The sequence below is a fragment of the Theropithecus gelada genome, chromosome 13 (assembly GCF_003255815.1).
Source record: "Theropithecus gelada isolate Dixy chromosome 13, Tgel_1.0, whole genome shotgun sequence".
In the NCBI taxonomy this organism is placed as follows: domain Eukaryota; kingdom Metazoa; phylum Chordata; class Mammalia; order Primates; family Cercopithecidae; genus Theropithecus; species Theropithecus gelada.
In genome coordinates this window covers 90,035,400-90,062,811 of record NC_037681.1, presented here as the reverse complement: position 1 = coordinate 90,062,811, position 27,412 = coordinate 90,035,400, and the positions used below count along the sequence as shown (strand labels likewise).

Sequence of the window (27,412 nt, the reverse complement as noted above, 5' to 3'; positions counted from 1 at the left end):
TTAGATTGAGATGGAACGAGGCAAAGAGAAGGCCCCCTAAAGAAGGGATATTTAGGCGCAAACCTGGGGAAATCAGTACAAGGGAGTTAAGAAAAGAGGAGGGAAAGGCATTCCCAGTAGAGGGAAGAACTTATGCAAAGGCCCTAAGGTGAGAAATAATTTATCATAATTAAGGAACTAAAGATAGGCTTGCGGGAGAGAAAGCTGACAATCTGCTTTCCAGACACCTCTTGTCCACACATATACAAGCACACACAGACACACAATTTTATATAAATGAGATCATCCTATACACACTGTTTCTAATCTGCTTTGTTTTCATTTAATGTAAGTGATCAATAACTGGCAAAAACAAATGTTTTGTTAACCCAGTTTTTGCAAGAGAGAGAAACATATTCTAGTGGCTGACAGAAATGCTAATTAGTGAAATCTGTCAATCACAAAAGAAGGGGAAGAGAACAGGGCCTGGAATGGGAGCCCAAAAAGCACCAACACTGAGGGGTGAGCAGATGAAACCCTGCAAGGGAATCTGGGAGGACTAACCAAAAAGTAGCAAGGAAAATAAGGAAAATTTGTGGTTCGTGGAAAGTCAAGAAATGAGATTATGAAAGGGAGGGAGAGGTCCTTAGCCTCTGATGTTGTGGAGGTCAAGAAAGGATGGAAAAGGGTCCTTGAAGTTGGTAGCACAGAGGCTGTGGGTGGTTTGACTACAGCAGGCCCTAGGAATGGTGGGACACAGAAGCCTTGTTTCAGGGGTTTGAGGAGTGGGAAGTGAAAAACTAGAGACTAAGAGGGCAGACAACTTTTTTAAGCCACTTGGCTCCGAAGGGAAGAAAAGACAGTGGAAGAGGATATGGGGCAAGGCAGGATTTTTCTTGTGATAAGGAATCCATAAGAGAGGGAAAAATTGAAGTCCGAGAAGAACGATTGTTCCCAGGTGGAAGAGCCACATTTTATTCTTGATTCAGGGTCAACAAGAGAGGCTTGGACTGCCTTGCGGTCTAGAATGCAAGTGCGCACGCGTGTGCGTGCGTGCGTGCGTGTGTGTGGCGGGGTGGGGGGTTTGGGTGGGGGAATACCACTAGTGGTTAAAAGCAAGTACGCAGCATTGGGAAATGAACCAAACTGGGAGGAGGCACAGCCCACTCAGTGTCCAGGCCGGTGCAAGCTGCAGGCCTGAAACCCACCCACCCTCTTAGATGTGTCTCCGGGCCATAGAAATCACTAGGGTTGCTTGGGTGTGGCCTCAACCTGTTCAACAACCTGTTTCCATTCTAGAAACCAGTCCTTGTCTTCCAGAACAGTGATTCTCAAATTTTAGCTGGCATCAGAATCCCGGGAAGGGTTTGTTAAAACATTACTAGGCAGGGCGAGGTAACCTAAGAGCTTTTGGAGGCCCACGCAAGAGGGATCACTGGAGGCCAGCAGAGTTCAAGAGCAGCCCAGGCAACATAGGGAGGCCTCTTCTCTACAAAACTACTACTACTACTACTATTACTACTACTACTACTACTACTACTACTACTACTACTACTAGTAGTACTGAAAATAGCCAGGCACGGTGGCTCACACCTGTAATCCCAGTGCTTTGGGAGGCTGAGGCTGGAGGATGAATCACTTGAGCCCAGGAGTTGGTTTTGGTGAGCTATGATCGCACTTCTGCCCTCCAGCCTGGGCGACAGAGATAGACCCTGTCTCTAGAAAAATAAAAAAATAAAAAAACAAGTAACAAAAAGATTTCCAGTCTCCACCTATAGAGATTGTGCCTCAGTAAGTATAAAGTGGGCCCAGGATTTCTAACGTGCATTTCTAACGTGTTCTAACGTGCATTTCTAACGTGCTTTTTTTGGCCCCTAGTCCGCACTTTGAGAACCGTTGTCCTAGAGAAAACTGAACACTCCAGGAAGGTTCTGGAAGAATAGAAATGGGCTTTGGCACTCTGCTCTGGAAACTAGTCAAACGCTCATGTTACTCCGGAGAAGGGTAGCACTGTGCCAGATACGTCCTCTGTGAGGGTTGGTCCAAGATGATGAAGCGGCAGGCGACAAGCACAGCTATGAGGAAGGGTTAGACACAGGTCCACATCAGACCCATGGGAAAAGGGCAGGAGAAATGCGAGAACCTTTGAGAGGGAATGCTCTGGAGTGTCTTTGGGGGCAGTCACTGAGCTGGGCCTGGAGGCTGAGTAGGGTCCTACACGAGGGAATGGGTCAGGTTTGGGGACGGAAAACAGCATTCGCAGCCGCAGCACCAGCACCTGCTAAGAACCCCGCCAGCAGGGAAAGCAAAGTATGGACGGAAACACGCATGCGTTCAGGGTGCTGCGTTAATTAACCAGGCGCCGGCGCAAACAGCAAAGGTTTCCTGGCCTGTCTTGGTCAGGGTGACGCAGTAGGCTGCAAACCTCGGAGTGTAGGCCACCGCTCTTAGCCGCAGCAGGGCCGCCCGCAGCCGGTAGGGTGGGCTCTTCCCAGTGCCCGCCCAGCTACCGGCCAGCCTGCGCCTGCGCAGATCTTTTGTGGTGCTGTCAGGGAGACCCTTGCGCACTCCGGAGTAAGATGGCGACCGCGGCCAGGCGGGGCTGGGGAACTGCGGCTGTTGCCGCGGGGCTGCGCAGGCGGTAGGTGAAGAGCCTGGAGCTCCGAATAGGTGTGCCGTTGGGCTTAGCCAGCGGAGCGGTCGCCGCCTTGCAAACCCTCTCGAGGCGGGTGGGTAGTGCATCTGATGGAGCCGGCGGGTCCGCCCTGTCGCCGCAGTTGGGGGTGAGCCCTGAGGTGTATGGCCGTCGGTGCGGGAGCTCGGCGCTTCTGTGTCCTAATCCGGGCGGACTCTGTGGAGCTTCGTCTCAGGCTTAGAGACCCAGTGCTTGAGTCTGTGCGGTATGGAAGCTTGTAGAGACTGGCTGTAGAGCCAGAACGGAGGAGCTGTTTTTAAATCGTGTGCCTCTCCCGCCCCCAGGCCCTTTACGAGGTGCATTCCCTCCTCTTCTAAACAGAATCAGAATGTCACACAGAAAGGAAGAAAATACCTTGTCTCGTTTCCTCATTTTCCCAGTAAGACCCTGAAAGAGGAGGTAACATGTCCAAGGTCACACAGTTTCTAAGTGATGGAACTCCGACGAGAATTCAGACCCCTAGATTCCCTGCACCCGTCACCATTAAGCCCACTCTGTTCCCTTGTTTTTCCCCCTTCCCTGAGCCGTACCTTTGAGTTTCAAAGACTTCTGTGAACATTGCTAAGAGGACATTTATGTAGGTGTACCTTAATTTTACGTCTGGAGAAAATGGCCTACAAGAGTTTGCCCTCTTGAGTATTTGACATTTTAGTGTTAATGGTGCTCTTGAAGTTTAAATGTATATCCTAAAAAGATTTAAGTTGGCAGAATTTTTTGTTAGTTATCTCCTGTGTTTGAGTAGATGTCTTCCTTGAATAATGTAAAAACAAGACTTGGTTTAAAAACAAGACTTTAAACCTGTATGTCGGAATGTGCTTCCTCTATTCATTCTGCTGCTTTTTCCCTGGGTTGAAGGGATAAGAATATTATTCTTCTAGTGTATTTCCAAATTCCAGAGTATTCACAGATTTAGATACTGAACTATAGAAAAAGGCATTTTTACTCCAAACCTTGAACTTCACTCAATTAGTAATTATTGGGCACCAATTAAATAATGGTAGCAGCTGCCATTTATTGAGCACTTACTGCATGGCCTGGCACTGGTTTGAGCACTTTGCATGGATTCTCTGGATTCTTTATGAGGTAGCTGCGAAATTAATCTCATTGTAGAGATGAAGAAGTGAGGCCATTGTGCTAGCAGCTGGAAATGAAGATAGTTTCTCCCCTTAATGAGTATGCAGTCTAGCAAGAAAAATATGTTAACAAATAATGACAAAGTCATGAGTGCTGTAATAGATTCATATAATTTAAAGTGGTGTGCCGGGCGCAGTGGTTCACGCCTGTAATCCCAGCACTTTGGGAGGCCAAGCCAGGCGGATTGGCTGAGGTCAGGAGTTCGAGACCAGTCTGGCCAACATGATGAAACTAAAAATCCAAAAAAAAAAAAAAAAAAAGCCGGGCGTGGTGGTGTGTGCCTGTAATCCCAGTTACTCGGGAGGCTGAGGCAGGGGAATTGCTTGAACCAGGGAGGTGGAGGTTGCAGTGAGCCAAGATCACGCCACTGCACTTTAGCCTGGGCGACAGAGCGAGAAAAGCGAGATTATTTCCATCTCAAAATAAATAAATAAATAAAGGAGTGACAGCTCTTACTGTGATCAACACTGTTTGGAGCTAGTGTGGGGAGTGGCAGTCAGGACTTACAGATTATTTGATTCCCATTCAGTGTTGATTCCATTGTTCTCTTGAATCTTCAGTGCCAATCCTTTTATCTCTCCAATAGCGTCTAAGAAACTATGTGGGGCCGGGCGCGGTGGCTCACGCCTGTAATCCCAGCACTTTGGGAGGCCGAGACGGGCGGATCACGAGGTCGGGAGATCGAGACCATCCTGGCTAACACGGTGAAACCCCGTCTCTACTAAAAAATAGAAAAAACTAGCCGGGCGTGGTGGCGGGCGCCTGTAGTCCCAGCTACTCGGGAGGCTGAGGCAGGAGAATGGCGTGAACCCGGGAGGCGGAGCTTGCAGTGAGCTGAGATCCGGCCACTGCACTCCAGCCTGGGCGACAGAGCGAGACTCCGTCTCAAAAAAAAATAAAAATAAAAATAAAAAAAAGAAACTATGTGGGTTACAGCCCCACAGTATCCCAGTAAAGTAGTCTTTTGCTTATCAATGGCATATAATGATTCCCGAAGGTTGGAAAAAGTTAATCTGTATTCTATTAACACTTAATCGGTGCTCACTCATTCTTTTCCACAAGAAGAATTTCAGTTTTGGTAGAGAAAAAAATGTGACAGCCCCTGTTGCTTCTTGCCTATATTAAGCAGTAAATAATTAGATAAATGTGATCTTGTGTATGGTCACAATTTTTGCCTTTGCAAAACATTTTAACAGAAAATTATGACAGTGAAAGACCGTTCTAAGCAACCACCATTTTGCCTTTAACCTCTAGACTGCCCATTCCCAGGCTTGGGCCAAGCTAACTTTGGGAGACATTAAGTTTATAGTTTAAATGATAATAGCCCTTTCCCAAAATTAAACCATCTTTGTAAGGCTAATGAAAGACCATTGGGTTGGGAGGATGAGAAGAGCCTGAATTCTGCTAAGATGTAGATATAAATGATTACCAGCCATTATTCTGGAGGTCATAAGAGTTGCAACTTCCCCAATTACTCCTGCAGAAAACATCACTCTTGCAGAACCTAAGATTAGCCTTTTCGGGTTTTTGCATTTCTGACTGGTTCTGTGGCTCCACCCATAAACGGACTGAACACTCAGGAGGACCATTTTCCACACCCCTATGATTGCATCCCCAACCAATCAGCAGCACCCATTCCCTGGCCTGCCAGTCTATCCTTGAAAACCCCTAGACTCAGATCCAGAGAGACTGAGTACTGAAACTCCAGTCTCCCTTTCAGCTGGCTCCGTGTGAATTAAACTATTGCGAATCCCCTGTATTGATGAATTAGCTGTATCTGAACCCATTGGCAATTATAAATGACTCTTGTGCTTAAAATTTTTCCATGACTCCTATGAAGTGGCAGTTGTAATGGAGAGCGATGATATTTTCAAGTAAACTGGATTTTAAAGTAAATTGCATTAGGATTTTAAGAATTTTCACTACTAAAGTCTCCTTTTACTTCCTTTTCCAGTAATATTTGCTTTTCTTTTCTTCCTTTGTTTTCAGCTTGTCAAAGCCATCAAAAATAGCCAATTATGTTTTCTCTATAAGAGTAAAGTTAGAGACCGGGCATGGTGGCTCACGCCTGTAATCCCAGCACTTTGGGAGGCCGAGGCGGGTGGATCATGAGGTCAGGAGTTCAAGACCAGCCTGGCCAAGATGATGAAACCTGTCTCTACTAAAAATACAAAAATTAGCCGGGTGTGATGGTATACACCTGTAATCCCAGCTACTAGGGAGGCTGAGGCAAGAGAATCGCTTGAACCCAGGCGGTGGAGGTCGCAGTAAGCCGGGATCGCATCACTGCACTCCAGCCTGGGCAACAAAGTGAGACTCAATCTCAAAAAAAAAAAAAAAGGACGGGCCCAGGCACGGTGTCTCATGCCCGTAATCTCAGCACTTTGGGAGGCCGATGCTGGCAGATCACCTGAGGTCAGGAGTTCGAGACCATCCTGGCCAACGTGGTGAAACTCCGTCTCTACTAAAAAATTAAAAAATTAGCTGGGCATGGTGGCAGGCACGTGTAATCTCAGCTATTCAGGAGGCTGAGGCAGGAGAATTGCTGGAACCTGGGAGACGGAGGTTGCAGTGAGCCGAGATTATGCCATTGCACTCCAGCCTGGGCCAACAACAGCGAGACTCCATCTCAAAAACAAAAAGGACAATAGTATACTTTTTTTTTGGAGATGAAGTCTCGCTCTTTGGTCCAGGCTGGAGTGCAGTGGTGCAATCTCGGCTCACTGCAATCTCCACCTCCCAGGTTCAAGTGTTTCCTCTGCCTCAGCCTCCCAAGTAGCTGGGATTACAGGCGCCCACCACCACTCCCAGCTAGTTTTTGTATTTTTAGTAGAGACGGGGTTTTACCGTGTTGGCCAAGCTGGTCTCGAACTCCTGACCTCAGGTGATCCACCCACCTTGGCCTCCCAAAGTGCTGGCATTACAGGTGTGAGCCACCACCCCCAGTCCAATAGTATACTTTCTTTTAGATTTTTTGAAGTATTGAAATACTTTTCAAAACAGGTAATACAGGTTATCTTGAGAGAGGGAAACGTGGTAAGGGACAGGAAAGGAGGGAGACTTTCACTGTATATGCTTTTATCCTTATCAATTTTGAACCATGTGACTCTATTGCCTAATTCTAAATATTTTTTAAAAAGGAAAAAGTTTATAGTTATTTGCTTCCTTTGTGCCTAACCAAGAGTCTGGGACTATGGGTTATAAATTACTAATGTAGATACAATTCTGTTTCTTGGTTTTTGTTTTTTTTTTTTTTTTTTTTTTGAGACAGAGTCTCGCTCTGTCACCCAGGCTGGAGTGCAGTGGCCGGATCTTAGCTCACTGCAAGCTCTGCCTTCCGGGTTCATGCCATTCTCCTGCCTCAGCCTCCTGAGTAGCTGGGACTACAGGCACCTGCCACCGCATCCGGCTAATTTTTTTTGTATTTTTAGTAGAGACGGCGTTTCACTGTGGTCTCGATCTCCTGACCTTGTGATCCACCCGCCTTGGCCTCCAAAGTACTGGGATTACAGGCGTGAGCCACCGCGCCTGGCCGTTTTTTTTTTTTTTTTTTTTTTTTTTTGAGACAGAGTTTCACTCTTGTTGCCCAGGCTGGAGTGCAATGGCTGATCTTGGCTCACGGCAACCTCCACCTCCTGGGTTCAAGTGACTCTCCTGCCTCAGCCTCCCGAGTAGCTGGGATTACAGGCATGTGTCAGCATGCCCAGCTAATTTTGTATTTTTAGTAGAGATGAGGTTTCTCCATGTTGGTCAGGCTGGTCTTGAACTCCCGACCTCAGGTGATTCACCTGCCTCGGCCTCCCAAAGTGCTGGGATTACAGGTGTGAGCCGCTGCACCCGGCCCAATTCTATTTCTTATACCTGGATTTTATATTATCCTGTGCACACCCAGTTATCAAGGGTAGGAATTTCCATTTAAGCTCTACCTGATTTTGAATTGTTTATAGATATTGCTTGCCTAAGTAAGTGGAAATAATGTAGATGGAAAATGAAAAGTCAGTTCTCTAATTATTTCTATTGCTGGTTATGTTTAAATTTTACATAGGTCTATACATGAGAAGTAGAAACCAATTTTAAAAGATTAGAGCTCTTAAAATGTCATTCATTATGTGCTTTTAAATATAGGTTCTGTCATATGTTGAAGAATCCATACACCATTAAGAAACAGCCTCTGCATCAATTTGTACAAAGACCACTTTTCCCACTACCTGCAGCCTTTTGTAACCCAGGTAAAATTTCACCTCTTTTAAAGCAATTGTGTTTCAGAAACTAATGGAACTGTGTTAGGATTTTGTGGATCATAAAAGATGAGAATTTGTATATTTTCTATTTAGAAGCCTATAGAAAGAATGTAGGAAAAAAAGCCATATTTTTCTTATAGGCTTCTAAGTAGAAAATTTATTTGCAAGGACATTGTCCAATAGATCTATGAAATCTCAGTATCTTGTATAACACTTCCACTGCAACACAAGAGTTGCTCAACAAATGATTTCCAAAATGAAAATATTGTAGAAGTTAAAATCTGACTGGGTGTGGTGGCTCATGCCTGTAATCCCAGTTCTTTGAGAGACTGAGGCAGGTTGATTGCTTGAGCCCAGGAGTTTGAGACCAGCCTGGGCAATACAGCGAAACCCCATCTCTACAAAAAATACAAAAAATTAGCTGGGCATGGTGGCGCATACCTGTAGTCCCAGCTGCTTGGGAGGCTGAGGTGGGAGAATCCCTTTAGCCCAGGAGTTCAAGCTTGCAGTGAGCCATGATCACACCACTGTGCTCCAGCCTGGGTGACAGAGTGGGACCCTGTCTCAAAAAGAAGTTTCAAATGGGGATTGTGTTTCAAAGAATTGTATGTATTTCAAGCTAGTGCTTTACTTTTTTTGGATAAGAATACCCTTAAAATCAGTAAATTTCTGGCTTTTATCCAGACCTTAGAACACTACATTCAAAAAAAAGAAAAACTTTTTTGTCAAAATTAATTACTATGGTTTTGTTAATAATCTTGATTGTTAACAAGATACATACTTGATTTTCTTTAATTTGGGAAATAGATATGATTTGAAAATAATTTGAAGTGTGATGACCATAATGTAGAGTTAGGGAAGTTTTAAGGGGAGAGGGTATGTGTGTCTGCATGTGTGCATGTATGTAAATGTATACCTGTATGTGTTACGGAGCTGTAAGCATATAAATTCAGCCTCTCCTTTCCATTGCTGGCTTGAACACATTCCGGTGGCCATACTCTGGCTGATTCTGGCTAAGGGCATGACTTAAATCAGGGTAGACCTTACCCCTTCAGTAGCCAGGGGCCAGAAGAGGAACACTTTCCTGCAGACTTGCCTGACTGCTTGAATCACAGAATAGTTTAGATATAAATATTGTAAATACTGAGTAACTCACCTGATTAAACCACTTTAATTGGACTTCTAAACTTTGTAGGACTGAAATATGTGGTCATATAGCTTTTCAAATAGGAAACCCATTAATTTTAGTCATTGATATTGACTTTAAGCATCACTAATCTGTATTTTGGAGGAGTTTACGTCTACCTCCTTAGGTACCTATTAGTACCAAGCATAATAGGAAGAAATAGGCTGGCGTGGTGACTCATGCCTGTAATCGCAACACTTTGAGAGGCTGAGGTGGGCAGATCCCTTGAGCCCAAGAAGTTCGAGATCAGCCTCAGCAACATGGTCAAACCCTGTCTTTACAAAAAAATACAAAAATTATCTGGGCACAGTGGTGCGTGCCTTTTTTGTCAAAAGTAAAAAGTTCTGTGATTATGTCATTCATCTTCATACTTTCTACTTTAGACAGTATAGAGTACATGCTCTTAAGTGACTTTTTTTTTTTTTTTGCATTTGTAGTTTTTACCCTCAAGGATTTCTAAAAATTTTGCTTTCTGCAGGTATAGTTTTCTCAAATTGACTGCGTAGAATAAAGCCAGATTTTTTTTTTTTTTAATCTTGGCTCACTGTATCCTCTAATGCCTGGGCTCAAGCAATCCTCTTGCCTCAGCCTCCCATATAGCTGGGATTACAGGCACATGCCACCACAACTTGTAGTTTTTTGTAGAGACAGGATCTGTGTTGCCCAGACTGGTCTCGAACTTCTGCCCTCAAGTGATCCTCCTGCCTTGGCCTCCCAGAGTGCTGGGATTATAGGTGTGAGCTGATGCACCCAGCCAAAGCCAGATTTAATTCTTCAAATATTAGTAGAGTACTGTGTGCAGATTTTGGTTAGCAATAAATTATTAATACAAGCTGCAAGAAATGATTGGTTCAGAACCAGAGTTAGAAGATTATTTACAGAAAGTGTTGGCAGCCCTTTCTTTAATGTGTCATTGAAAAATCATTCCCTTACAGATTTTCAGAAGAATGTCTTACTAGAAATATACATATTTTAAAGAAGTACTTGGACATTGCAGTTATTTTTTCATTTTTTAGGAATTGTCTGGTTGTCTGATTAGGACAATGACTTAAGCAAAATGTATGGGAGTTCACCTTTAATTTTTTTCTTTATCCACAAAATGGTTTTACTTCAGCTAGCTGGAACTGCATGGCAAAGTGCAAAAATGACTCTCAGTTGTCAAATTAGAACCTTTTCCCTAATGGCTAAGAAAAGCATTTTTGTACCAACCATATGTTTTGCCAAATTTAAACTCTTTCAAATTTAAAATAAAACTGTTGCTTTTTGGTATTTTATTCTCTCTCCTAAAATAGGTGATATGAAAATTAGAACAGGAAGACTGACCTTAAATGTATTTTCCTATTATGCTTGGCAGTGTTAGATAAGGATTAGCGATATGTACGGTGGCTAAGAAAGTCAGCACCTACAAAATTGTCCAGCTTTGTATCCTGGCTCTGTTACTTAGTAGCTGAGTGACCTTTAGTCTCCTTATTATAAAACAAGATAAAAACAGTACCTCATTGAAAGGATGTAAGGATTAAATGATATAATACATGTAAAGTGCTTAGCACCCTGCCCAGCACATGATAGGCACTGAATAATTTTTTCTTTTTTTTAAGACAGAGTCTCACTATGTCTCACAGGCTGGAGTGTGTAGTGACTGGATCATGGCTCATTGCAACTTCCCCCTCCCGGGTTCCTGCCTCAGCCTTCTGGGTAGCTGGGATTACAGGCGCACATCACCACGCCTGGCTAATTTTTGTATTTTTAGTAGAGACAGGGTTTTACCATGTTGACCAGGCTGTTCTCGAACTCCTGACCTCAGGTGATCTGCCTGTCTTGGCCTCCCAAAGTGCTGGGATTACAGGCATGAGCCACCGCGCCCAGGCACTGAATAAATTTTAATTGTTATATACGATTGTCAATCTATTTAAATATACTGCTGTAAGACGGAGGATTTATTTTTACTCAGAAGGTTCATTTTCTTTTTTTTTTTTTTTTCTGAGACGGAGTCTCACTCTGTTACCCAGGCTGGAGTATAATGGCGCAATCTCAGTTCACTGCAACCTCCACCTCCCAGGTTCAAGTGATTCTCCTGCCTCAGCCTCCCAAGTAGCTGGGACTACAGGCACACACTCCCATGCCTGGCTAACGTTTGTATTTATAGTAGAGACGGGTTTTCACCATGTTGGCCAGGCTGGTTTTAAACTCCTGACCTTGTGATCCACCTGCCTTGACTTCCCAGAGTGCTGAGATTACAGGCGTGAGCCACCATGCGCACCCTTTTTTTTTTTTTTTTTTTTTTTTGAGATGGAGTTTCGCTCTTTTTGCCCAGGCTGGAGTGCAGTGGTGCGATCCCAGTTAACTGCAACCTCTGCCTCCCAGGTTCAAGTGATTCTCCTGCCTCAGCCTCCTGAGTAGCTGGGATTACAGGTGCTCGCCACCACACCCGGTTAATTTTGTATTTTTAGTAGAGATGGGGGTTTCACCATGTTGGCCAGGCTGGTCTCGAACTCCTGACCTCGTGATCCAGCCGCCTTGGTCTCCCAAAGTGCTGGGATTCCAGGCATGAGCCACTGCCCCCTGCCAGAAGGTTCATTTTCATAAGGAATAATCAGGTCTGTTTAATAGTTTTAAAACTGTTAAAACGCCAATACTGTCCTTTCGTCCTGCAAGCTGTTGTCATAATAGCAAGATAGGAAATTAAAGATTGTGTTATCTCTTTATTGCTTTAGTGAATCAATTCTCAATCTAATCATGGTCCTAGAAAAAAGATATTATAAGAAAAGAGTCGGCGGGCACAGTGGCTCATGCCTGTAATCCCAGCATTTTGGGAGGCCAAGGCGGGTGGATCACCTGAGGTCAGGAGTTTGAGATTAGCCTGGCCAACATGGTGAAACCTGGTCTCTATTAAAAATACAAAACTTAGCCAGGCATGGTGGTACATGCTGGTAATCTCAGCTACTCAGGAGGCTGAGGCAGGAGAATTGCTTGAACCCGGGAGGCAGAGGTTGCAGTGAGCTGAGATCACGCCACTGCACTCCAGCCTGGGTGACAAAGTGAGACTCCATCTCGAAAAAAGAAGAGTCTGTAAAGATATCTTTTAGGCCAGGCACAGTGGCTCATGCCTTTATTCCTAGCACTTTGGGAGGCCGAGGTGGGTGAATCACTTGAGGCCAGGAGTTCGAGACCAGCCTGGCCAACATGGTGAAATCCCACCTCTACAAAAAATTAACAAAAACTGGCTGGCTGTGGTGGTGCACACCTATAGTTCCAGCTACTTGGGAAGCTGAGGCATGAGAATTGCTTGAATCCGGAAGGCAGAGGTTGTAGTGAGCCAAGATTGTGCCACTGCACTCTCGCTTGGGTACAATGTGAGACCTTGTCTCTAAACAAAAAAGATATATTTTAAATATCCCAGGAAGTAATTTGCATAGATTCTTGCTTATGTTGTGTTTTGTTATGTTACTTACTATGCCTCCGGGTCTTCATTTGTAAAATGGGAATAAGAGTTCCTTCTTTACAGGGTTGTTAAAGGCATAAATGCATTTAAAGCACTTGGGCCAGGCACGGTGGCTCACGCCTGTAATCCCAACACTTTGGGAGGCTGAGGTAGGTGGATCACTCGAGGTGAGGAGTTTGAGACTAGCCTGGCCAACATGGTGAAACCCAGTTTAAAAAAAAAAAATTGCCGGGCGCGGTGGCTCACGCCTGTAATCCCAGCACTTTGGGAGGCCGAGGCGGGCGGATCACAAGGTCAGGAGATCGAGATCACGGTGAAACCCCATCTCTACTAAAAATACAAAAAAATTAGCCGGGCACGGTGGTGGGCGCCTGTAGTCCAGCTACTCAGGAGGCTGAGGCAGGAGAATGGCATAAACCCGGGAGGCGGAGCTTGCAGTGAGCTGAGATCCGGCCACTGCACTCCAGCCTGGGTGACAGAGCGAGACTCCATCTCAAAAAAAAAAAAAAAAAAAAAAATTAGGCCGGGCACAGTAGCTTACGCCTGTGATCTCAGCACTTTGGGAGGCTGAGGCGGGTGGATCACCTGAGGTCAGGAGTTCGAGACCAGCTGGGCCAACATGGTGAAACCCTGTCTCTGCTAAAAAATACAAAAATTAACAAATTAGCCGGGCATGGTGGTTTATGCCTGTAATCCCAGCTACTCAGGAGGCTGAGGCAGGAGAATCAGCTGAACCTTGGGGGTTGGGGGTTGCAGTGAGCCACGATTGTGCCACTCCATTCCAGCCTGGGCAAAAGAGCAAAACTCTGTCTCAAAAAAAAAAAAAAATTAATTAAAAATAAATAAATAAAGCACTTGGCCCCAGAGCTGGACATGATGGCTTATACCTGTAATGTCAGCACTTTATTTTGGGAGACCAAGGTGGGAGAATCACTTGAGGCCAGGAGTTTGAGACCAGCCTGAGCAACATTGGGAGACTCCACCTCCACAAAAAAATTTTTTTAAAAAGCCTTTGGCCGGGCACGGTGGCTCACCTCTGTAATCCCAGCACTTTGGGAGGCCGAGGCGGGTGGATCACAAGGTCAGGAGCCCGAGGCCATCCTGGCTAACATGGTGAAACCCCATCTCTACTAAAAATACAAAAAAAATTAGCCAGGCGTAGTGGTGGGCGCCTGTAGTTCCAGCTACTCGGGAGGCTGAGGCAGGAGAATGGCGTGAACCTGGGAGGTGGAGCTTGCAGTGAGCCGAGATCATGCACTCCAGCCTGGGCGACAGAGTGAGACTCCACCTCAAAAAAAGAAAAAAACAAACAAAACCGCCTTTGACTCTGTATTTGGCATATAATAAGCACACAATAAATATTTATTATTACTATTATAAATTGCTAACTTTATTGTCTTTAAAATAATGGTGGCACTTTGGAAAGAAGAGAATGTAGCATTTTACTGTATTAATGTCAGCAGTAAGTGGTCTATGGTTATGATAGCCATTGGTACAAAGTCACCAAACAGAATATGTATAGGACTCCTGAATTATGAATATATATAAGACTTAAGTGTAGACTATTTCTGGAATCTGTTTCATTACATAACTATTTAAATAATCAGAGTATTGGCTGGGCACAGCGCTCACGCTGTAATCCCAACACTTTGGAAGGCTGAGGTGGGAGGATCGTTTGAGTCTAGGAATTTCTTGAACTCCTGACCTCGTGATCCACCCGCCTCGGCCTCCCAATGTGCTGGGATTACAGGTGTGAGCCACTGTGCTCGGCTATATATTAATATATTTCCTTCTTATCTTTATAAATGCTTTGTCAGGGCAATAAAATCTTGGGTTTTTCCCCAGTTTTTCTTATTTCTTCTGGTTCTGTGCAAATGAGCACGTCCTAGTCTATAAACTTGTTAACTGTTTTTTTCTAGAATAACATTTTCTTTTTCCTTTTTTTTAGTGAGATACATGTTTATTCAAACACAGGATACTCCAAATCCCAACAGCTTAAAGTTTATACCAGGAAAACCAGTTCTTGAGACAAGGACCATGGATTTTCCCACCCCAGCTGCAGCATTTCGCTCCCCTCTGGCTAGGTATATTACTGTTTTCATTTGCTTTTACCAAGAAACACAAATAACTGACTTTGGGGTTAAGACAACTTTATTTAACTATTGCATTTCTGTGTGCACCGCATTCTTTTTTAAGTGTAGAGAATAATTTCTTTTCAGATGAGAGATTAAAAAATAATAAGGCATGTTGCAGTGGCTCACCCCTGTAATCCAAACACTTTGGGAGGCTGAAGTGGGAGGATTGCTTGAGTCCGGGAGTTGGAGACCAGCCGGGGCAACATAGAAAGACTCCATCTCTACCACACACACATACACACACACACACACTCACACACACAGAGATCCCATCTCTACCACACACAGACACACACACACAAATTTAGCTGGGTGTGATGGTGTGTACCTCTTGTCTTAGCTACGCAGGAGGCTGAGATGGGAGGATTGTTTGAGCCTGGGAGGTTGAGGCTGCAGTGAGCCATAATGGTGCCACTGTACTCCAGCCTGGGCAACAGAGTGAGACCCTGTCTCAAAAAAAACCCAAAAATGTTGAGGAGGCTGAGGAGGTGGGGATCACTTGAGCTCAGGAGTTTGAGACCAGCCTGGGCAACATGGTGAAACCTTGTCTACAAAAAGTACAAAAATTAGCCAAGTGTGGTGATACGTGTCTGTAGTCCTAGCTACTAGGGAGACCGAGGTGGGAGGATCGCTTAAACCCAGGAGGTTAAGGAAACTATGAGCTGTGATGCCATGATTGTGCCACTACATTCCAGCCTAGGCATGAGAGTGAGACCCTGTCTCAGAAAAGAAAAATGAGAGTTGATATTAAAAAAATTTTCTCCTGAAGAGCGATATATTTGAGAGACCTATAGCATGAATAAATAAAAACTTATGTTTTTACTTAAGAAAAAATATTCATCAAATTGATAAATATAGTAAATTTCCACTTCAGCTCTTAAAAATCTGATTTTTAAGAATAATGAGAACTTGCTTATTTTATTCATAAGGGTGGTTGAATTTGTAGTTCTTTCTAGATGAAGTAATTTCTAAAATACTCTATTCAGAACTATAAATGAAAACTAGTCAGTAGGGACAGTTTTAAAATTCACCAGATAAAGGCATGTTTAAACCATAAGCCCCCCCTTATCTGTGGTTTCACTTTCCCCGGTTTCAGTTACCCAAGATCAGCCGTAGTCTAAAAGTATTAAATGGAAAATTCCAGAAATAAACAATTCATCAGTTTTAAATTGTGCTGCTTTTCTGAGTAGCATGGTGAAATCTTGTTCTGTCCTCCCTAGGGCATAAATTGTCCCTTTTCCAGTGTATCCATGTCATATACACTATCTGTCTGCCTGTGCCCCCCCCTCTGTTGCCCCCCCCCCCCCCCGCCCTTGCCACATCATTGGTCACTTAGTAGCCATCTCTTAAAGTAGTGATACTGGCATATTGCTGGCATATTGTTATAATTGTTCTATTTTATTATCAGTGGTTAATCTCTTACTGTGCCTAATTTATAAATTAAACTTTATCATAGATATATATGTATAGGAAAAAAACATAGTACTTGCAGGGTTCAATACTATGTGTAGTTTCAGGAATCCACTGGGGGCATTGGAATGGATCCCCTGGGGATAAGGGGGGACTACTGTATGTTAGAGATGATAAAGCACAGGGCCGGGCGCGGGGGCTCATGCCTGTAATCCCAACACTTTGGGAGACCGAGGTGGGCGGATCACGAGGTCAGGAGATCGAGACTATCCTGGCTAACACAGTGAAACTCCATCTCTACTAAAAATATCAAAAATTAGTCGGGTGTGGTGGCAGGCGTCTGTAGTCCCAGCTACTCAGGAGACTGAGGCAGGAGAATGGCGTGAACCCGGGAGGCGGAGCTTGCAGTGAGCTGAGATTGTGCCGCTGTACTCCAGCCTGGGCCACGGAGTGAGACTCTGTCTCAAAAAAAAAAAAAAAAAAAAAGCACAAATGATAAAATTGTTGGGATGAACCTCTTTTTAACTGATAGTTAGAGAAGTTAATAATAAAGAATATTAGAGTCAGTCAGCATCAGTTGAAATTTTTGGGAACCGAAGCCTCAATCTGATTGCCAGGGATACTCGGAAAACAGAGCTTAGGTAACTATTTCTATACATACAGCCATTTTATATGTCTCATTTAAGGAACCTAGGGATTTGCTAAGCTCTGGAATTGTTTTTAAAATTTATAATTAACAAGTACTTTTTTTTTTTTTTTACTTAAACATATCACTTCTCAGAATATACCTTAGAGAGGCCGGGCGCGGTGGCTCAAGCCTGTAATCCCAGCACTTTGGGAGGCCGAGACGGGTGGATCACGAGGTCAGGAGATCGAGACCATCTTGGCTAACACGGTGAAACCCCGTCTCTACTAAAATAAAAGTACAAAAAACTAGCCGGGCGAGGTGGCGGGCGCCTGTAGTCCCAGCTACTCGGGAGGCTGAGGCAGGAGAATGGCGCGAACCTGGGAGGCGGAGCTTGCAGTGAGCTGAGATCCGGCCACTGCACTCTAGCTTGGGTGACAGAGCGAGACTCTGTCTCAAAAAAAAAAAAAAAGAATATACCTTAGAGTGTTTGTTTTTCATATTTTATTTTTTACTTTTTATTTATTTATTTACTGAGATAAGGTTTCACTTTTGTCGCCCAGGCTGGAGTGTGATGGCATGATCTTGGCTCACTGCAACCTCCACCTCCTGGGTTCAAGCTATTCTCCTGCCTTAGCCTCTTAAGTAATTGGGACTATAGGTACATGCCACCTTACCTGGCTAAATTTAGTATTTTTTGTAGAGACTAGGTCTCATCATGTTGCCCAGGCTGGTCTCAGACTCCTGAGCTCAAGTGATCTGTCCTTCCAAAGTACTAGAATTACAGGCTGTTTTTAGTACTTTTTTGATATAAGTCACAGTAAAAAGTGTTTTACATTATGTGTGTGTATGTGTGAGATACAAGTGTTTGATGGGATAGTTTTCACTCTTTTTTCACCCTTACAATAGATAATAGATTCTTAAATTTCCTTTCTTCATCTCTTTCTGTTGTTCTGTTTTATTTTATTAAATAAAACCATATGACTACATACATGATTCCACAACTCACTACTGGGTTTTAAAAACCCTACCGTAGAAGTTACTTGCACATGTGCCCAAGATATGTGCAGGGATGTATTTACTGTCGTAGAAAGACATATGAGACATACAAGTGAAAAAAGCAACTTGCAGAACAGTGAGTCCAATATGATATTATGTATATGAAAGCAAAAACCACAGAACAACAAATGCACTGACAAAAAGATCTGGAAGAATACACACGAAACTGATAACAGAATTTGGTAAGGGTGGTCAAGGGGCATTTAAATTTTATTGTCTGAAACATTTACATCAAGGATGAGTTCATATTTTGTATTAAAAATGTAAAAGTAAAAAAGCCCCAATTAATTCAGTTATAGATTAGTTAGAGATTATTTCTGTCAGATGTTCAGTTGGCAAAATCTCTTTTCAAGATAGTCTTTTGAAAATAGTCTGTTTAGGCTGGGTGTGCTGGCTCATGCCTGTAATCCCAGCACTTTGGGAGGCCGAGGCGGGTAGATCACCTGGGGTCAGGAGTTCAAGACTAGCCTGGCCAATATGGTGAAACTCTGTCTCTACTAAAAATACAAAAATTAGCCCGGTGTGGTGGCAGGAGCCTGTAATCCCAGCTACTTGGGAGACTGAGTAGGAAAATCACTTGAACCCGAGAGGCAGAGGTTGCAGTGAGCCACAGTCTTAACCACTGCATTCCAGCCTGGGTGACAGAGGGTGACTCCATCTCAAAAGAGGAAAAAAAAAAAAAAGAAAATAGTCTGTTTAGTGCTTGTACAGTGCCTGGCACTTAGTAGGTGTCAAATATTTGTTGAATGAATGATTGATAGTATAGATATAGCGGTCTATTCATTCACCAGGTGATGGACATTTCCATATTTTTCTGTATGTGTGGCTATTTTAAGCTGCTATAAAGATTTATGTACAAGTCTTTGTGGAGCATGTGTTTTTATTTCTTTTGGATAAATAGTGTGGGATTGCTAAATCGTAGAGTAGGAATATAAAACAAAATTGGCCATGAGTTGATAATTGTTAAAGCTGCAAGGGATATGTGGAGAGTTTTTTGCTTTTCTCTACTTTTGTGTATGTTTAAACTTTTCCATAATCAAGCATAATCAATCTCTTATTTTTTCTTTTTTTGCAGGCAGTTATTTAGGATTGAAGGAGTAAAAAGTGTCTTCTTTGGACCAGATTTCATCACTGTCACAAAGGTAAACATAGGATTATATAAAATAAGACTCGAAATACTTTTCATTTTTTTCTGAGTCCAATGCCTCCAACATTTCCATTTTTCTGTTCTTTAATTTTAATTTTTATTTTTTTTGAGACAGGGTCTTACTCTCTAGCCCTCTAAATGTCAGAAAAATCAAGCGAAATATGCTATGTTTTTCTTTTTCTTTCTTTTTTTTTGAGACGAAGTCTCGCTCTTGTCCCCTAGGCTACAGTGCGATGGTGCTATCTTGGCTCACTGCCACCTCTGCCTCCCGGATTCAAGTGATTCTCCTGCCTTGGCCCCCCGCCACCCCCAGTAGCTGGGATTGCAGGCACCTGCCACCATGCCCTGCTAATTTTTGTATTTTTGGTAGAGACAGGGTTTCACCGTGTTGGCCAGGCTGGTCTAGAACTCCTCACCTCAGGTGATCACCCGCCTCAGCCTCCAAAGTGCTGGGATTACAGGCGTGAGCCACCACGCCCAGCCAAAATATGCTGTGTCTTTCAACAGTCAAGGCGGCATCTACTAGAAAGGCCTGTTCCATTTTTTATGTCTACTAGATTAATGGGACATGAACTATTTAAATTTGAACTATGTATCCTTTTAAATCTGTTGATTGACATATATCCACTTAACTTAAATCACTTGCCTGATACTGTGTGAAAATCGCAAGTATTTATTAAACTCCCCTTAAGCAATTTGAAAGGATTTGTCTGAGCTCTTTATGTCCTTAAAAGTGGATATGCTGGGGGCCAGGCGCGGTGGTTTATACCTGTAATCCCAGCACTTTGGGAGGCTGAGGCGGGCGGATCACGAGGTCAGGAGATCAAAACCATTCTGGCTAACACAGTGAAACCCCTTCTATACTAAAAATACAAAAAAAATTAGCCGGGCGTGGTGGCGGGTGCGTGTAGCCCCAGCTACTCAGGAGGCTGAGGTAGGAGAATGGTGTGAACCCGGGAGGCCGAGTTTGCAGTGAGCCGAGATCTGGCCATTGCACTCCAGCCTGAGTGACAGAGTGAGACTCTGTTTCAAAAAAGAAATTAAAAAAAAAAAAAGTGGACGTACTGGGTTAGTGACATGTTAAACCTAGTCATCTAGTCCAGTATTCTCTTGTAGCTATTTATTTATTTAGAGACAAAGTCTCACTCCATCACCCAGGTCAGAGTGCAGTGGCATGATCTAGGCAAACTGCAGCCTCAGTCTCTTGAGCTTAAGCAATCCTCTCACCTCAGCCTCCCTGGTAGCTGGGACTATACGTGCATACCACCATGTCCAGTCCCCCATTCTTCAGTTTTCTTTCTTCCATATTTTTTAAGGGGAAGAAAGGATAAGCATTTATTTAATATATTCAATGTCAGATATGGCACTAGTGCTTTATATATGTTATCTAATTCTTACAACTAGTTATTTTATAAGTGGGAAATTATTTTTTATTATTTTTTTATTTTTTGAGACGGAGTCTCGCTCTGTCGCCCAGGCTGGAGTGCAGTGGCCGGATCTCAGCTCACTGCAAGCTCCGCCTCCCGGGTTTACGCCATTCTCCTGCCTCAGCCTCCCAAGTATCTGGGACTACAGGCGCCTGCCACCTCGCTCAGCTAGTTTTTTTGTATTTTTTAGTAGAGACGGGGTTTCACCATGTTAGCCGGGATGGTCTCGATCTCCTGACCTTGTGATCCGCCCGTCTTGGCCTCCCGAAGTGCTGGGATTACAGACTTGACCCACTGCGCCCGGCATAAGTGGGAAATTATATATTTAGTTTTAAAAGTTATTTAGTTCTTTTACATATAGCCTATGCTATATAAAATTTTTTATAGGTAAAAATGTGATTATATCTTAAAGGGGTTTTTTTTGTTTTTGTTTTTGTTTTTTTTTTACTTTTCCTATTTTTCTTGATTAGATTTAGTAAGTCATCTTTTAGCTCTCTTACTTTCATTATTTAGTTACCCTATTTGAAATTGCCCTAGCTCTGCAATTTTTTCTTAAGTGAAATGACGTAACCAATAGATAATATCTCAAGTTAGGGTATATGTTGATACTTATATGTGTATGTGTGTGTGTATCTATCTATCTACACATCCATATAGATGGGATCTTGCTTTGTTTTCCAGGCTGGAATATAGTGGTGTGATCATGGGTCACTGCAACCACTAACTCCCAGCTTCAAGCAATCCTCCCAGCTCAGCTTCCCGAGTAGCTGGGACTATAGGTGCATGCCACCATGCCCAGCTAATTTTTTTTTTCTTTTTTTTTTTTTTTAATTGTAGAAACAGTGTCCTTCTATATTGCCCAGGCTGATCTCGAACTCCTGGGCACATACAATCCTCCTGTCTCAGCCTCCCAAAATGTTGGGATTAAAGGTGTGAGCCACCATGTGAGCCACCACCTCTGCCCACGTTGGTATTTAATAGACGGAATACTGGATTTGTTTTGTTTTCTTTCAGTAACCTTTCTCATCATGGACTATCACATTTTACTGAATGTCTTCAGCAATCACCTGTTTCTACTTCTGATTTCCAGTTGATAATTAGATTTCTTTATGCATCATTTGTGTTTTTTTTCCTAAATATATATGTATATTTGCAGCTTATATGCTGCCTTTTTTTCTCATTCAGACAACTTTAGGATTTTTTAAATTTTTATTACCAATATTTTCCTATTTAGTAGAGTCTGCTATTTATTGAAGATCTGAGGTAACACTCTGATTTATTTTCCAAATGATTTATTACCTAGAACTAGTTTCCATTCCCAATCACTAAGATATTTCACTAGTTTTACTTTTATAACCTTAGCAGTCCCCATTTATGTCACCTTTTATGTACTATCTCTATATTGTTTCTTTTTTCTTTTGAGACGGAGTCTCACTCTGTCGCCCAGGCTGGAGGGCAGTGGCGCGATCTCGGCTCACTGCAACCTCCGGCTCCCAGGTTCAAGCGATTCTCCTTCCTCAACCTCCCGAGTAGCTGGGATTACAGGCCTCTGCCACCACGCCTGGCTAATTTTTGTATTATTAGTAGAGACGGGATTTCGCCATATTGGCCAGGCTGGTCTCAAACTCCTGACCTCGGGCGATCCACCTGCCTCAGCCTCCCAAAGTGCTGGGATTACAGGCGTGAGCCACCACGCCCAGCTGAATTTCTTTCATACCGTTTAAGTAATATATGTAAGTAAATTTTTTGAATAGTTGTAGACTGTTACATATACTTGGTCAAGCAATTACATCCTATTTTTTTAGGAGAATGGGTATCTCTTTATCATCCTTTTTAAAGACAAAGTCCATTTAATATTTTGTCTTCACATCACGAAAAATGTCTTTTAATCATTTAAATCAAATTAAAACAATGGAAGTTTGATAAGTGAATGAATTAGTTAATGAATGGGGGAATCTTTAAGATTTTATCTTCTGAAATTCATTTAAACAGGACCCTTTAAGATGTGGAGCTAATATACATTCTCCAGAAGTGGTTGCCATTGCATAGGTATAGTGTGTATATAGGAAAAGATATTTTTCTTTTCCTTTCCTTTCCTCTTTTCTTTTCTTATTTTTATCTCTTTTCTTTTCCCTTTCCCTTTTCCCTTCCCCTTCCCTTCGCCCGCCTACTTGCCTTTCTTCTCCTTTCCTTTTTTCTGCTTCTTTTCTCTCTTTTTTCTTTCTTCCTTTCCATTTATTTATTATTTTTAAAAATATGAAAAGAGATGAAGTCTCACTGTGTTGCCCAGGCTAGTCTTGAACTCCTGAATTCAAGCTGTCCTCTTGCCTCAGCTTCCCAAAATGTTGGGATCAGACATGAACTATGATACCTGGCCAGGACAAGATTCTTAAGAGGTATAAGGGGGCTGGGCGCAGTGGCTCACGTCTGTAATCCCAGCACTTTGGGAGACCGGGGTAGGCGGATCACAAGGTCAGGAGATCGAGACCATCCTGGCTAACATGGTGAAACCTCATCTCTACTAAAACTACAAAAAATTAGCCAGCTGTGGTGGCACACACCTGTAGTCCCAGCTACTTGGGAGGCTGAGGCAGGAGAATTGCTTGAACGCAGGAGGCAGAGGTTGCAGTGAGCCAAGATCATGCCACTGCACTCCATCCAGTCTGAGCAACAGAGTGAGACTCCACTTCAAAAAAAAAAAAAAAAAAGAGGTATAAGGTAGCGTTCTGTATGGGTCTCTGCCCTTGCCTGCAAATACAGCATTTTCCTTTAAATGTTTATAGGAAAATGAAGATTTAGACTGGAATTTACTGAAACCAGATATTTATGCAACAATCATGGACTTCTTTGCATCTGGCTTACCCCTAGTTACTGAGGAAACACCTTCAGGAGAAGCAGGTAACATGTTGTATTGAGTAATTAAAATTTGCCCTTTTTTTAGACTTTTCTATTTTCCTCACATTTGCCTTGATTTTAGAAGTCATAGGAACTTAGAATTCTATCATTTAATATATTTAGCTCTGCAGATTTATATATCATTTTGAAAACTTGTGTATAAATTATCATTACTATATAAAACCAAAATTTTCAATTATAAAAATTTTCAAACATGCAGAAAATAGTATCATGCTCACCAATTTGCCCTCCACTCATATCTAACAAATGTTAATTAAGTTACAGAATGGGCTTTTGGGAAAAACAAAACAAATGTTATCTTTTGCCACAGTTGCTTTAGACTCATTTAAAATAAAATATTAAACATACAGTGTCAGATTCTAGAGCATAAAGTAAATAAAAAAAGAAACAGCTAAAACCACTATACCCCCATCCCTTTTCCCTTTCTAGTTTCAGAGATATGTGAAACTTGGTTTGTTTTATACTATACATGTAAGTCTCTGCAGGGAATATATAGTATTAGTTTTTGTTCTTAAGTTTTAAATATCTGTTTTTTTTTTTTTAAGGGACAGACTCTTACTCTGTCACCCAGGTTGGAGTGCAGTGACGCGATCTCTGCTCACTGCAACTTCCACCTCCCAGGTTCAAGTGTTTCTCATGCCTCAGTCTCCCAAGTAGCTGGGATTACAGGTGTGCACCACCACATCCAGCTAATTTTTGTATTTTTAGTAGAGGTAGTTTCATCATGTTTGTCAGGCTGGTCTTGAACTCCTGACCTCAGGTGTTCTGCTGGACTCAACCTCTCAAAATGCTGGGATTATAGGCATGAACCACTGTGCCCAACCTTAAATATCTTGCGTTATACTTTCTAATTGCCTTTTTTACTAAGTATGATATTTTTGAAATATATCCATTTCAAAAAATATAGTTCTAGTTTACTCATCATACGTGCTGGATAGTATTTCATTATAGGAATAAGGTATAGTTAATTTGTTCCTTTATGTTCAAGTAAAGTTTTGTACTAATTTTTTATTGAAAACATTGCTATAGTGGGCATCCTTATGGAAGTCTGTTTGTGAATATGTGGAGAGCTTCTTATTTGTTTGTTTGTTTATTTATTTTTATTTATTTTTGGAGATGGAGTCTTGCTCTGTTGCCCAGGCTGGAGTGCAGTGGCATGATCTCAGCTCACTGCAACCTCTGCCTCCTGGGTTCAAGCGATTCTCCTGCCTCAGCCTCCCAAGTAGCTGGTATTACGGGCGCCCACCACTATGTCTGGCTAATTTTTGTATTTTTAGTAGAGACAGAGTTTCACCATGTTGGCCAGGCTGGTCTCGAACTCTGGACCTCGTAATTCACCTGCCTCGGCCTCCCAAAGTGCTGGGATTACAGGCATGAGCCACTGCACCCGGCCTTATTTTTATTTATTTTTGAGACAGAGTCTTGCTCCGTCATCCAGACTGGAGTGCAGTGGCATGATCTCAGCTCATTGCAGCCTCCGCGTCCCAGGTTCAAGCGATTCTCCTGCCTTAGCCTCCTGAGTGTCTGGGATTACAGGCATGCACCTTCACGCCCAGCTAATTTTTGTATTTTTAGTAGAGATGGGGTTTTGCCACGTTGGCCAGGCTGATCCCAAACTCCTGACCTCAGGTGGATCCACCCGCCTTGACCTTCCAAAGTACTGAGATTACAGGCATGAGCCACCATGCCTGGCCGAGAGCTTCTTTAGGGTATGTTCCTAAAAGTGGAACTGCTATATCATAAGTTGATCTAATTAAGTGCACATTAGCAGTATATTGTAAGAATTTCAATGTTCTTACATCTTTTATCTTTGTCATCATTTAGTGTCTCTTTTTCTTTTTCTTTCTTTTTTTTAAACCTGTATGTTGGGTATACAATGGTACCTTGTTTTTTTTTTTTTTGTTGTTGTTGTTTTTGTTTTTGTTTTGTTTTGAGATGGAGTTTCACTCTTGTTGCCCAGGCTGGAGTGCTGCAATGGCGCAATCTCGGCTCACCACAACCTCTACTTCCTGGGTTCAAGCGATTCTCCTGCCTCAGCCTCCCGAATAGCTGGGATTACAGGTACCTGCCACCATGCGCAACTAATTTTTCTATTTTTAGCAGAGACGGGGTTTCACCATGTTGGCCAGGCTGGTCTCGAACTCCTGACCTTGTGATCCATTTGCCTCAGCCTCCCAAAGTGCTGGGATTACAGGCATGAGCCACTGCGCCTAGCCAGTATCTTGTTTTAATTGCATTTTCTTGATTAATACTGAGTGTGAAGAGTTTCATATGTTTATTGGCCATTTACTTTTCTTGTCAGTAAATTTTCTATTTTTATCTTTTCTACTTAAAATTGAGTCACGTGTCTTTTTATTTTTTGGAGACAGTGACCTGCTATGTCACCCAAGGTGGAGTGCAGTGGCATGATCATGGCTCACTACATCCTCAGCTTCCCAGGCTTAAGCAATCCTCCTGCCTCCATCTCCCAAGTAGCTGGGATTATAGGCTCCTGCCACATGCCTGTTTAATGTTTTTATTTTTAAAATTTTTTGGCCAGGCATGGTGGCTCACGTCTGTAATCGCAGCACTTTGGGAGGCCGAGGTGGGCGGATCTTGAGGTCAGGAGTTCGAGGCAAGCTTGACCAACATGGTGAAACCCCATTTCTGCTAAGAATACAAAAATTAGCCAGGCATGGTGGTGCGTGCCTGTAATCCCAGCTACTCAGGAGGCTGGGTCAGGAGAATTGCTTGAATCTGGGAGGTGGAGGTTACATTGAGCCAAGATCATGCCACTGCACTCCAGCCTGGGCGACAGGGTGAGACTCCATCTCAAAAAATAAAATAAAATAAAATAAAATAAATAAATAAATAAATAAAATTTTTTTGTAGAGGCCTGGCACAGTGGCTCACGCCTATAATCCCAGCACTTCAGGAGGCCAAGGTGGGCAGATCACAAGGTTAAGAGATTGAGACTATCCTAGCCAACAAGGTAAAACCCCATCTCTGCTAAAAATATAAAAATCTACTGGGCATGGTGGCGCGCTCCTGTAGTCCCAACTACTTGGGAGGCTGAGGCAGGAGAATTGCTTGAACTCGGGAGGCAGAGGTTTCAGTGAGCTGAGATCGCACCACTGCACTCCAGCCTGGTGACAGAGCAAGACTCCGTCCCAAAAAAAAAAAAATTTTTTTTTTTTTGTAGAGATGAGATCTTGTTATGTTGCCCAGGCTGGTCTCAAATTCCTGGCCTCAAGTGATCCTCCTGCCTCAGCATTCCAAAGTACTGAGATTATAAACATGAACAACTGCCACCTGGCCCATATGTATTTTTAATATTTATTTAAGCAGATTTTTAAAAAATATTCTGGGCTGGATACCATGCCCCACACCTGTGATCTTAGCACTTGGGGAAGTGAAGGCGGCAGATGGTGAGCTCAGAAACTTGAGACTAGCCTGGGCAGTGTGGCGAAACCCTGTCTTTACAAAAAAACACAAAAATTAGCTGGGCATGGTGATGCGTGCATATAGTCCCTCCTGCTTGACAAGCTGAGGTGGGAAGATTGCTTGAGCCCAGGAGGCTGAGGCTGCAGTGAGCCATGTTCACGCCAGTACACTCCATCTTGGTTGATAGAACTAGGCCACATCTCTTAAAAAAAAAAAAAAAAGGTCTCATTCTCTCTGTATATATATAAATATTCTGAATATTAATTCTTCGTTAGGTATTTTCTTAGCAAATGATATCTCCCTAACTGTGACTTAACTTTTCATTTTGTTTATGATGTCTTTTGTCATACAGAAAATTTTCATTTTAATGTGGTTACATTTGTTCATCTTTTTCCTTTGTGGTTTGTGCCTTTTGTACCTTGTTTTAGTAAGTTATTTAGTGTGAAGCACTTGGAAGAGTGACTATACATAAAGCTCCATAAGTATTTGCTGATACTGTTGTATTTGTTGTTGATGAAGTTTTTCCTTTATCACAAAGATATTGTCATATGTGTATGTATTTTTGTTTTTTAAAGTTTTATTTTTTACACCTA

The 27,412-nt window shown here is 42.7% G+C and overlaps 1 protein-coding gene across 6 annotated transcripts in view; it reads left to right on the top strand.

Moving 5' to 3' along the window:
- The first annotated feature begins 2,355 nt into the window (after positions 1–2,355).
- Positions 2,356–27,412, top strand: part of NFU1 (NFU1 iron-sulfur cluster scaffold) — a 42,163-nt gene continuing 17,106 nt past the window's right edge. For 2 of the 6 annotated variants that reach the window (XM_025353748.1, XM_025353749.1), the window contains exons 1-5: positions 2,356–2,620; positions 7,934–8,037; positions 14,626–14,761; positions 18,982–19,048; positions 23,264–23,378. In XM_025353748.1, coding sequence (XP_025209533.1) covers positions 2,559–2,620; positions 7,934–8,037; positions 14,626–14,761; positions 18,982–19,048; positions 23,264–23,378 — 484 coding nt within the window. In that variant the 5' untranslated portion in view covers positions 2,356–2,558. Of the gene's footprint in view, positions 2,709–7,933; positions 8,038–14,625; positions 14,762–18,981; positions 19,049–22,490; positions 22,530–23,263; positions 23,379–27,412 lie in introns of those variants that run through there. The other 4 variants (XM_025353750.1, XM_025353751.1, XM_025353752.1 and 1 more) reach the window with 4 other exon arrangements.